The sequence below is a fragment of the Haliotis asinina genome, chromosome 14 (genome assembly GCF_037392515.1).
Source record: "Haliotis asinina isolate JCU_RB_2024 chromosome 14, JCU_Hal_asi_v2, whole genome shotgun sequence".
Taxonomy (NCBI): Eukaryota; Metazoa; Mollusca; class Gastropoda; order Lepetellida; family Haliotidae; genus Haliotis; species Haliotis asinina.
This window is the reverse complement of record NC_090293.1, coordinates 2963908-2977349: the sequence shown is the minus strand read 5'-3', so window position 1 is coordinate 2977349 and position 13442 is coordinate 2963908. Positions and strand designations below refer to the sequence as shown.

The following is a 13442-nucleotide window of genomic DNA, read 5'->3' as shown; positions in this document are numbered from 1 at the left end:
TTGGATCATATACATGAAAGACTTTGCGCACCCCACCACGTGGCCTATTCAGGAGTCAGTGTCTTGGGAATTCACGATATTTTGTAAGCAGCGGCTCAGATGTTTGTTAATGTTCAACATCAGTCAACACCCCGCCGTTGCATGCATTACTGATGGAGGGCTGTACCTGTACATAATTTAGTCACTTTTTGCGTATATTTAGTATGTTGACTATTTGAAAGCTATTTTTCAATAACCATGTAGTCGGAATCGCAGGATCGTCTCTCGGTGAGATTTCTTTTGATCAGGAAATTCATTTGTTGATGATAAGAAATACCACCATGTATAGTGTAATAAAGCAATCAGTTCTTTTGCCCTGAACTAGTATAGTTAAAGCATCAGGACGCTTGGGTATTTTTTCTGAGATGCCAAATTTAATGCTTAACGACGATAAACTTATATTAAAGGTCACATGCAACGTAAAACACAATTTTGCAGATTCTGGTACGTTTCGGTATGCACTTACCGAAACAAATCATCAAAAATGCCAACTCAACCTATAAAGTTGAAAAAAACGCGATGAAAAAAAAAGCCCGCGAAATCGGAGTTCAAACGTTTCGCTTTAACAGCTGTTCTGCGCTGCGTCCATAACGCATGCGCAGTGAATAGGTTCGCGGAGATTGAAACAGTATGCATGCCCAGCGTCTGAGGTCGTGAGCAGGAGTCTAATCTTGGTTGTGTACACAAACAAGTAAATAATCTACTCGTTACGTAAAAAAACTTGTTGATTGTGGTAAGCAGTCTCTGTCACAGAGAAAGTTCAGTGTCTGGTTTATTCACACCTATATGTCTGTCTGCCTGTCTGCTAAAGACAACATGCAATACACAGCTTCAATCATTGACCACGTGCAATTTGAACTTAACACCTATCAGGCTATACGACGTAAAGAAAATAAGTTGATTTATGACTCGTGCACCCGAGTCCCGTGTCTGCCCCATTATGTAATTAGGCAGGTGTGATACACATGACATGTTTTTATGTCTGTGGGTTGCCAACAAACTACATTCATTTTTTTCGGATGACTGGATTTGACGGAAACTGGTGCAAACTCTTGTCAGTTTCAAGTCCTGCTTTGTACTTGGATGAATGACAGATTCCAGCCACGCAGTAGTTTACCATCTCTACTGACATGATTTTTGATTGGATCGAGTGCAAATTCAGAGAATGTGTATATTCCAAACCCAACATCTCTATATACATTCTTAATGGATAACAACTTCATTTAGTGTATATGATTTTGTTTGACAACAGTATATGAATCCATACTTAAACGACGCATCAAGTACACAAAACGAAGTTGTTATCCATAAAGAATCTTACTTTCTTGTGACTGGCTATACTTCTAAAATGCCCATCAAACAGATCATCTTTCTGTACACACAATGAACCCTCAGCATATCAGCAAATGAACCAGCCAATCGGAAGCCGTCGTTACACTTGAGTGCATAGCCACCCGCTATGACTGGGTTCGGTCTCCAGAGGGCTTCGTTTCGGGGGAAGTAAGCCCAAGTACAAAATATTGCACTTTTGAATCGCGATTGTACGCTTATAATTTTGTTTATTTGTATTTTTAAAAGCAGCAATGTATATTATATGTCGTGAATAAGTGATAAATGTGTTTTAATTATGTTTGATTTTTTGGTTGTATGTGACCTTTAAACAAACAAAAGGCGAAGGTGTCGATGGCCTAAATTAACAATCCTTGTTCAGGGCAAACTGACGTGGTGTTCTATTGACGTGTTTGTCCCTTTTCGTTGAGGCGCACGTAACCAGAGAAAATAATCAGGAATAAACAGTTAAATAAACAGTTAAAGTTAAATATCTTCTCTAAATTATTTCAATTACATTTGTGATTAACGTAAAGCGTAAGTGGAAATATGAACGTCGCATTTCTACTACGAAGGTCGGTTTCCATCAGCGCATGGAGCTGAAACTGACAGTCACGTGACATCCCACATATGCATTATGAGAATGTAAACATTGCGAACGTTGCCGTATCGCTGTATAATTGTGGGTCGAACTGAGACTTAATATCCGTCAAATACCAATGATGTTAGGTGACTGAAGCAACTGTAAACCGCCACTTCGGAGTAGTTTACTGTAGGCAATTGTCCGGGGCAGTGACAACTGACATGCATATCATCGTGACGTCATTAACAAGGGTACGTTTGATAACGAAGGGCTGACGTGAATAACGTAGTGACGTCATTACAGTGTGACGTAATGCAAAACGTGTACTTTATCGTCTGATAAAGCAATAAAGCATTTGATATTTTAGCCAACCGTCTTATAAATTCAGCATGAATTGTCCTTTTTGTCTTTTTAGCCATTAGTTGGTCATTATTGGATATGATCGACACACCGTTCAAGGGAACGTGATACATATGTTTCTATGTGAAATTTAAGCAAGTATAGTATTTTGATAACTAAATCTTAGTGTGTCAGTGCAACATACCGATCCACATCAAAGCGTCATCTGAAGGCTCCAACGATCGTATTCCATATCCAAGACTGAATCCAGCTATCACACCAGCCATGATAAAGACCATCAACAGATGAGCTTTGAGGTTAGCCTTGAAACAGGATACTGTATTACCGCCTTCTTTTCCCATAACATCACTGTATTCCTTGCTAGCGCCCACACTGCTCCCGGTAACATCACTGCTATCCACGGTCATCTCTACAGTGTTCCAATTAACATCACTGCTATCCACGGTCAGCTCCACAGTGTTCCCAGTAACATCACTGCTATCCACGGTCGGCTCCACAGTGTTCCCAGTAACATCACTGCTATCCACGGTCGGCTCCACAGTGTTCCCAGTAACATCACTGCTATCCACGGTCATCTCTACAGTGTTCCAATTAACGTCACTGCTATCCACGGTCAGCTCCACAGTGTTCCCAGTAACATCACTGCTATCCACGGTCGGCTCCACAGTGTTCCCAGTAACATCACTGCTATCCACGGTCAGCTCCACAGTGCTCCCAGTAACATCACTGCTTTCCTTGGTAGTCTCTACAGTGCTCCCAGTAACATCCCGCTCTGTCTCTGTGGCTGTCATCATTTCTGTCTGTCTTTCTGTCTGTTACTCAGCCCTGTCTATGTCTTTATGACTTTTCTTACGCTTAATCCGTGACCCCGGGAGGCGGACAGTGTTTACTTACCCCATTATACATGCAAACATGTGTAGCGCAGACAGTGGTGTTGTATGTTTGTGCCTGTTTGATCAGGGATTCGCCCGACGAACGGACAAGTAGTCCACACAGTGTTCGAAATAGTCTGCCAGCCCACGACTAGTAAAAATCCAGACAGGCTAATAAACCTCCATTGTCACAGGCCTGATTGGCCAGTGAAGCTTCAGGGGGTCATTTGGATACTATCCAGAAAAGTCGTGTTGATATGAAATCCACACCATGCGTTGTTATGTTACCGTCCAAAAGACCACCGAGCTTGTACCACAGAGATACAATACAGAACTTCTTGTGATGTTTTCACAATGTATATCAGTAACGGTTTTTCTTTTGGGATTTCCCTTCACGTACCAGAGATACCCACAGTCTGGTGATACTCTTTTTGAAGCTTCTACATCTGTCGAAAGTTGCAGGGTACAAGGTCCAGGTTGCGCTAATATAGATCCATGGACATTGTAAGGTGTGAGTATATAGAGGCATGAGAATATATCAACAATTGTAAGGTGTGAGTATATAGAGGCATGAGAATATATCAACAATTGTAAGGTGTGAGTATATAGAGGCATGAGAATATATCAACAATTGTAAGGTGTGAGTATATAGAGGCGTGAGAATATATCAACAATTGTAAGGTGTGAGTATATAGAGGCATGATAATATATCAACAATTGTAAGGTGTGAGTATATAGAGGCATGAGAATATATCAACAATTGTAAGGTGTGAGTATATAGAGGCATGAGAATATATCAACAATTGTAAGGTGTGAGTATATAGAGGCGTGAGAATATATCAACAATTGTAAGGTGTGAGTATATAGAGGCATGATAATATATCAACAATTGTAAGGTGTGAGTATATAGAGGCATGAGAATATATCAACAATTGTAAGGTGTGAGTATATAGAGGCGTGAGAATATATCAACAATTGTAAGGTGTGAGTATATAGAGGCATGATAATATATCAACAATTGTAAGGTGTGAGTATATAGAGGCATGAGAGTGTATCAACAGTTGTAAGGTGCGTGTAAGGGTATGAAAATATTTTAACAATTGCAAGGTGTGTGTGTGTGTGTGTGTGTGTGTGTGTGTGTGTGTGTGTGTGTGTGTGTGTGTGTGTGTGTGTGTTTATGTTTGTGTGTTTAGGGGCATAAGAATATGATCTAGAGTTGCACGGAAACGAGTGTGTAGAGGAATAGGAAAATACGAATATACCTAAATAAACCATCCTAATTTACTGACGGTAAAAGGTGCATGCACAAAATCATTATTTCACTCCTGTTTGTAACAATGATGGTATCAGTCGCTTCCTCTTTTCAATCAAAGTTGCGGATAAACTATCAATGACATTAATGTTATAGAAGTCGGAATACTTTATATATATACACTTTATATATATACACTTTATATATATACACTTTATATATATACACTTTATATATATACACTTTATATATATACTTTATATATATACACTTTATATATATACACTTTATATATATATACTTTATATATATACACTTTATATATATACACTTTATATATATACACTTTATATATATACACTTTATATATATACACTTTATATATATACACTTTATATATATACACTTTATATATATACACTTTATATATATACACTTTATATATATACACTTTATATATATACTTTATATATATACACTTTATATATATACACTTTATATATATACACTTTATATATATACACTTTATATATATACACTTTATATATATACACTTTATATATATACACTTTATATATATACACTTTATATATATACACTTTATATATATACACTTTATATATACACTTTATATATATACACTTTATATATATACACTTTATATATATACACTTTATATATATACACTTTATATATATACACTTTATATATATACTTTATATATATACACTTTATATATATACACTTTATATATATATACTTTATATATATACACTTTATATATATACACTTTATATATATACACTTTATATATATACACTTTATATATATACACTTTATATATATACACTTTATATATATACACTTTATATATATACACTTTATATATATACACTTTATATATATACACTTTATATATATACACTTTATATATATACACTTTATATATATACACTTTATATATATACACTTTATATATATACACTTTATATATATACACTTTATATATATACACTTTATATATATACACTTTATATATATACACTTTATATATATACACTTTATATATATACACTTTATATATATACACTTTATATATATACACTTTATATATATACACTTTATATATATACACTTTATATATATACACTTTATATATACACTTTATATATATACACTTTATATATATACACTTTATATATATACACTTTATATATATATACTTTATATATATACACTTTATATATATACACTTTATATATATACACTTTATATATATACACTTTATATATATACACTTTATATATATACACTTTATATATATACACTTTATATATATACTTTATATATATATACTTTATATATATACACTTTATATATATACACTTTATATATATACACTTTATATATATACACTTTATATATATACTTTATATATATACACTTTATATATATACACAACCTTTTCAAGACTTTCACAGACTGTTAAAACCCCTTGCTGATATCATTACCCTCCAACTTTGTTTCTAAAGGTGTCACCGAAAGAATTGGTCTCTAGTTCAAGGGCGATGCTTTGTCACTCTTATTTAAGAAATATGACTAAGCTTCATATAAAATCACAGACAAAATTAGCTTGGTTAAATTCTGTGAAAATTACAGGAGATATCAGTCTTTTAGCACTTTTCTAAATGTTTTCATCTCTTACGTTAATGCCAATCTGCCTTCGTACATGCCACTCTACCACCATCCGGTTAATCTAAACATACAATGACATTATTGTATTGTATTTGGGGATTTATCCAAAGTTTGTTTGGGAGACATGATTACTTCACGAACCAGAACAATTAAGAAACAAAGGTCGAGCTATTACAACGGTAAGAAGAGTCAAGTCAGAGGAGACACTATGTATTTGTAAAGGGAAGTTTTGAAATATTCTAAAGCTAGTGTCGAACTGGGTTCAGTCTTACGACCCTTCCTATTTTGGGTTAACATCAACGATCTCGATAATACGTCGTTCTGGATGATTTGCAACATTTCGCTTACCTCATAGGTTAGTAAGACCTGTTCCTATCCTGCGTAGCATTTTTGAAATGTATCATTCCCGAAGTGTATTTTCATGGGTTTGGAATACATGCTAATATTTAGGTTGATTTACACATTCCCAGGATAAGGTGAAATGTATTTTGGAGAGAGCAAACTATTATTGACAAAGTATAGCCATAAATCGTATTTGTACAGTGAAATAGCTTATCTACATTAGAATATCCGTGTTAACGTTTTTAATCGTATACGAAACACATCTTACTGTTCATCTGCTGTGCAACAACCGCTGTAATATGTTTACATATGTGCACATATATAAAATGTTTACGTAGACACTTGTGATACTAGGAATTTACTTTCATGCACATACTAACATCATGCATTTAGTCTGAGTAAGTCAGTAAGTCTTCGGCTAGGAAGTCTGGAGGAAATAAAGAAATACATTCCTTCATTCATGCTCTTTAACTCTGTAACCAATGATTGTACATACCCAATACAACATATGCTATATGGTGACGATTCTGCAGCTGTGATTGAAAATGTTCCCATTTCTGATAAAACAGGCTTGAGCAACTCGCTATAAACTGGTTATATATAAAAGTATAAAATATGTAAAACACAGGGAAAATTCCATTTGGGGATGATGTGGTTGGGGGTGAGTGAGTTTAGTTTTACGCCGCACTCAGTACTATTCCAGCTATATGGCGACGGTCTGTATATAATCGAACCTGGACCAGACAATCCAGTGATCAACAACATGAGCATCGATCTGCGCAATTGGGAACCGATGACATGATTGTGTCAGCCAAGTCAGCGAGCCTGACCACCCGATCCCATTAGTCGCCTCTTACGACAGGCACAGTCGCCGTTTATGGCAAGCATGGGTTGGTGAAGGCCTATTCTACCCTGGGACCTTCACGAATTGATGTGGTTGGGAACAAAGTTGTATGACTGTGTGTGTGACTATTCCGGACAGGTATTGCAAACAGACAAATCACGGAACTATTAACAGGCACCCAGCTTGGACATCACATCCGGGGATCTTCACTCTTACTCCTACTGTTAGATTGCTAACTCTCGTCATGTTGAAATCAACGTGATAAATGAAACACTCGTCGAGTGGAAAGTTCGTCATCTTTCGTTCGTCATCCAAGGTTTATACATGGAACCAGTTTTATAATTTGTAACAGCAATATTTTCTGCAGAGGTGGGGCGAGACGCGCAATGTTTGTGTTTCGTACGTGACGTGACACATTGAGCAAAATATGATGACATGGAACGAAAGTTACGACGAAAGTTTTCGTGTATTAATCTTTAAGACATGATTGTGATTTCCCATCACAGTGATATTTACCAGTTAATGCTAATGTAAGTTCATTTAAACATTGGACATCAAAGACATGTCTATGAAACGATGTCGGTGTCAGTCAAGTAATTCAGGTACAGTCAAGGCAATGTACACTATCTTTGTCTGATTTGGCGATATTTTCTAGTATTACAGTGCAAAACACTGGCACAGCTCTATCTAACTTAGTGACACATCAGCTGTTTGAAATCAACTACTCGCTTTGTTACTCCTTCAGTTGAAGTTATTCCAGCAGACCAAATGTCAGTAATCCTTAGTAATAATTAATCAGCCAGTGTAATTCTGTTGCATTCTGCTCTCAATGATACCAGTTTCAATTTGCGAGGCATAGCGCTGTAGTGACATAACCTTCCCTCTTATCACTGAGTATGAAACAGTACTGAAAACTACACATCTGACGTGACCAATGTATCGAGACATGTATGGTTTCATGGCCTACCATATTGTGGCAGTCTTGCCTAACACTTATTCCAACCTACCCATCCACATCAGGGCATCTTCAGAGGGCTTCAGAACTCGTACTCCACTTCCCAGACCGAATCCAGCAATGACACCAATGAGGATAAAGACCATCAACAGATGAGCCTTGAGATTGGCCTTGATACAGGATATCTTGGTACTCCGCTTTGCCAACAGGTGCCCTTCAGATTCTGACATGTCTGCATGTGAACTGTACCCTTGATCAGAGACTTGAACCACAAGGCGACACAGCTGGCCAACAGTGTCTCCTTTTGATTTCCCACACCTCACTTGGACTCGGTTACAACAGGCCTCCACAAATAAATAATTGGTTGCTCCGACAGACTTTGCTATTTTGAAAGCAGCTACATGAGATAAACATCAAACGTAAACGTCAGAGAGTATCGCCTCGATGAACAGGTACCCCAAAACGTGAAAAGTCCACTTCCGTGCCCCACTCAGTGATGCTACTCCAGTATCGATAAAAGCTACATAAAACTAAATTTTCTGACTTAAGTTTTACACACAACTCTACCAATGAACACCGACACCTTATTATCAACACCTGTTGCATACGTCAAGGTACATGGAACGGCCGCTCTTTGGTAATAGAATCGAAGAACACATTTGATACAGCCTGAAGATATTTAGTTTCAACAGACTATTCAGTGGCATGTATGTCAAGTAATCACAATGTCGGGCTGTTAATAACGAGAATGCCCTGTGCATGTACACTAGCCTAATTGGGTCAGTACCTTCATGAGGTTCCATATGTGAGTCTTGTGACACACAGCATATAAGCTCCGTAAATGCATATGGTAGGATAGTGAGTGGGTTTGGTTTTAACGTGCCGTCAGGTTTGTACGATACGGTGTGAGGAATGAAAAATTGTTGAAGTAAGTAAGTCTTCTCCATTTGGGTGAAAGATGAATGCTTGAGGTTCAAATTCACTATAAGTATTTCCCGTGACCGTGTGTCAATTGGAACGTACAAACAGATGCCAGTTTCATCAACGATCACGGAATGACAAAATAATGTGAATAAGTGGTGAAACAGAAGTAAACCAGTACTTATCTCTCTCTATATTTTTCTATTTATAACGGTATCATTCTCACTTTGTTTTACCCACGCAGGTATTCACTCTAGAGCAGCAAAGGCCATTGTAGACTACCGTCACTCTGACGTCCTGACTCTTCGTGTGAATGTTATGAAATGTAAAAATTAGATAATTACTCGTATTGACCTTCAAAATTAGCATTGTAATGATCATTGATCAGTTTAAACATTTGATATCAATGTCTGTTTTTCATCACATCATCATCTTTTCTCATATATTTCAGAATAAAATAACAAATAGTCCTTGTCTCCAAAACCAAGAAAATGTCAAATATCACGCTTCATGGTATTTTCTAAATTTTTAGTCATCCTTTCGCCTGTTCGTTGCATGCATTGTCTCAGCGTCAGTTGAGTAAGCATGGGAATATAACCGTAGCAAGAAACACGACATTAAGAAAAGACACAATGCAACGATCCGACCCTATGACTGACTCAAAATCACGCAGAATTTCTATCTTCTCTTAATAAATTATGCCTTGTTCATATGTACTGTTTTACTCACATGTGTATTTTTTTTACACATGTGCAGATTGGCTCAGGTGTGCATATCCTATCATGTGAACGCAGATGTACAGGTGTGCTAAATTGCTCATGTGTAAATTTACTCCTGGGTCAGACTCCATGCAAATGTATGTTTACACACGTGCAAAAATGCTCACGTGTGTATTTGGGTCATGTGAACGGATAGATGTATTTGCTCACGTGTGTATTCAACATTTTTCGTCACAGCATGAACAACATCACCGTCATCGTTATGACCGATGTCGTCTTCCTGTCTGCCATCGCGATCAATTGCCTAACGTTCTTCGTAAACATCCTGACGCAACTCACAAATGTTGTGCAATATAACACAGGAAGCTACAACTGTAGGTGCAAACTCAAGATCTACTTCAAGACGTTTCTGGATCCACCTCCATCGCCCCTTTAATCTTCTAAACGTATTCTCGATTGTCATTCTGGCCCTGCTCAGGCGGTAGTTAAACATTGCTTGTACTGCTGTGAGATTAACCCTAAATATGGCTTCAGCAGCCATTTTTTCAGAGGATAACCCGGATCTCCAAGGATAACTATGGACATGGAAGGAACTCGATCCGGAAGTGTTATCTGCTTGTGTTGTCTTGGAAACAACGTGTTGTTCTCTTCGTTGTGAAATATTTCAGAGTTAATGAAAACACGTGTGTCGTGCACACGACCAGGCCAGCCGATCTTGATATCCCTCAGAATGTATCTGTAATCATACACACCTCGTAACAGAATGGAATAAAACCCTTTGTGATTCAAATAGTCGCCATGAGCGACCTCACGAGCCTTGATTGGTATGTGACATCCGTCAATACATCCAGCACAATTAGGGAAACCCCATAATGTTTCATATCCTTCAGTAACATCTCTCAGATCTTCACCTTTTGGAAATTTCACAAATTTTATCAAAGAGTTCTTCCACAAGGACACTGCAAACATCGTGAACACATAGTGTTGCCGTTGATTTTGCAACACCAAATAGATTTCCTAGTGTCCGATATTCACAGGTTGACGCCAAGCAATATATTGCAATGGCAGTTTTTTTTCGGTGTAGACAATGGCTTTCGAACGGGGTATGGGTCTGGGTTAATGCGATCTTCCAGCATGGAATGAATGAAGTCATCCTGAAATTATTCAACCATTGATCATCATCGAACGTTTCAAGCACAATTCTTTCCCACCAATGCTGACTTCTGTCCATCTTCCACAGGTATTTCTCTCGTGACATTCCAATGGTCAGCTCCATACATATACTCATTACAAAACGACGCTTTCGCCTTGAAAGAAGTAGTCTTTCCTTGACTGTTCTCCTTCATGTACAGCTGACAAATGATGTCATTTTACACATTTGACCATGGTTTATTAATACTCCATGTGAACACTTAGCAAATTTGCATTTGCACACCTGAGTAAATATACACATGTGCAAATTTCTGTCATGTGAACGAGGCTAAAACTTAGAAATCTGAGATGAAGGTCGGTTGAAACAGAATAAAAACAATCGCCCTATCTGCAGGGCTGTTACGAAGTATCTTTATTTGTGTGTGTGTGTGCGTGTGTGTGTGTGTGTGTGTGTGTGTGTGTGTGTGTGTGTGTGTGTGTGTGTGTGTGTGTGTGTGTGTGTGTGTGTGTGTGTGTGTGTGTGTGTGTGTGTGTATGTACTGCACAGGACTGTGGCTGCAAGACCCTCTCTCACCCAACCTATTCTGCAGATCCATCTGACTTCTTCTTGTTCTGTCGGGGCAGCAAATTTCAAACGGATGAAGAAGTAATCACTACTTTGGAGGCGTTCTAGATCCTGGTGACAGATAATGTTTGATTATACGGGTTAGATATGCTAGAGAAACGATGGACAAGTGCTTTGAAGTGAAGAGGGATTGTGTTGAAAAATAGCCACAACAATTATCATATAGATAGCATATTAGTTTGGGAGGCCGGATACTTTTGGGACCCCCTCGTACTTTGATACTGATTATGCATATTTTAACCTTTGGAAGTTTTTGTTTATTTGAAAAATATGTACGTGAGCAATGCACACATTTGACATACTAAACCATACTGTAACCTTGACACTGGTGTTGATACAAGAAACGTCTGCGTAATTCCAACAACATGCACTTAGATGTAACTCAATTTTGTAATTCCATACGAATAGGCTATCAGTGATTTAATTAAATCTTATAAATAAAACTGACAATATTAATAACAATGATTGGAATATTCATGAAATGCACATGCACACATTTGTTCATTGAATTCGTTTATGTCGTTTTGTGGGCAAAACAATAATGTGTATTGATTGACCAGGTGTCCGTTTGTCACAAACGTTTTACGTTTCACTCTTAGTGTTATATATGTACTGAGTCAAACAAAAACCTTCACAAAAAGTCATTTTTAAAAGTAATAAATAATTTTTCTCTGATGATACATCTTCGTATCCGAAATGGGATTCGACTCTAGAAAAACGTTTACTTAGCAAAACCCACTCAAACCCATCCATTCGTCGTGCAAATGACATTAGTACCAAATCAGGTTTTGTGCGTGCAGTCGATCACGTGATCTCCGCATCGAAGTTTTCTTTATTTGCACGTGTTTGTATTGGCCTCAAGAATTGAAAAAATACGTTTAAACCACAGCTCTAACGGTACTTTAAATGCCACGATTGTCAAATGTGAACGTGCCGTTGGCATGTTGCAACCGAAAAGATCAGTTATTGACGTCGCAAGAGCAATGGGATGGAGCCGTCGTACTGTGTCTGACAACAAACTGGCACCTCTTCTGATCGCGCAAGGTCGGATCGTCCACGTGTAACGTCACGAGCAGAAGACCGTCAAATCGTCCTACGTCACCTACGTGATATTTCTGCATGCTACACGAACCAGGGCTGAGATGTTTAGAGATCAACTGTCCTCACAGACCATTCGAAATGGGTTGCGTGCTGCCAGTCTCCATTCTCGACATCCGTATCGTGCGCCAATATTGACGCTGTTTCATCGTCAACGTCTGCTGTGGGCCCAACGTCACCTCCGACGGACCCAGGGAGACTGGAATCGAGTCATTCGCGCTGAATCCAGGTTTACCCTCAGACTCACAGACGGGAGGCATAGAGTCTAGAGACGACGGCGTGAACGGCTCAAGATTCTGGGGTGCAAGTTGCATGGTGTGGGGTGCTTTCTATGGGAACAACCGTTCCCGACTTCTGGTCATCCGTAAAACCTCACATCTGCTGCTTACCGCGACCAGGTGCTCATCCCTGAACTCATTCCTTTCATGGCGGCTCATGGCCCAGGTCTACAGTTCCAGCGTGATAATGCTCGGCCACATACCGCAATGTTGACACGAAATTTCCTTGAAAACGCTGGAATCAACCCGTGACCTTCATCCAGTAGAGCATGTTTGGGATGCACGTGGGAGAAGGCTTCGTGGTGCTAGGAACCAACCTCAGAATTTGCAGGAACTTGGCGCTGCCTTGCAAGAGCAGTGGCGCAGAATTGTGTTCAC

The 13442-nt window shown here is 38.1% G+C and overlaps 1 protein-coding gene across 1 annotated transcript in view; it reads right to left on the bottom strand.

Annotated features, from left to right (window-relative positions):
* The window catches only part of LOC137262004 (excitatory amino acid transporter-like), a 28488-nt gene extending 15388 nt beyond the window's left edge, over positions 1-13100 (bottom strand). Inside the window, exons 1-2 of the mRNA XM_067799805.1 lie at positions 13022-13100; positions 8324-8668 (exon numbers count right to left, since the gene is read on the bottom strand). Coding sequence (XP_067655906.1) covers positions 8324-8668; positions 13022-13100 — 424 coding nt within the window. The remainder of the gene's footprint in view (positions 1-8323; positions 8669-13021) is intronic.
* Positions 13101-13442: the final 342 nt, after the last annotated feature.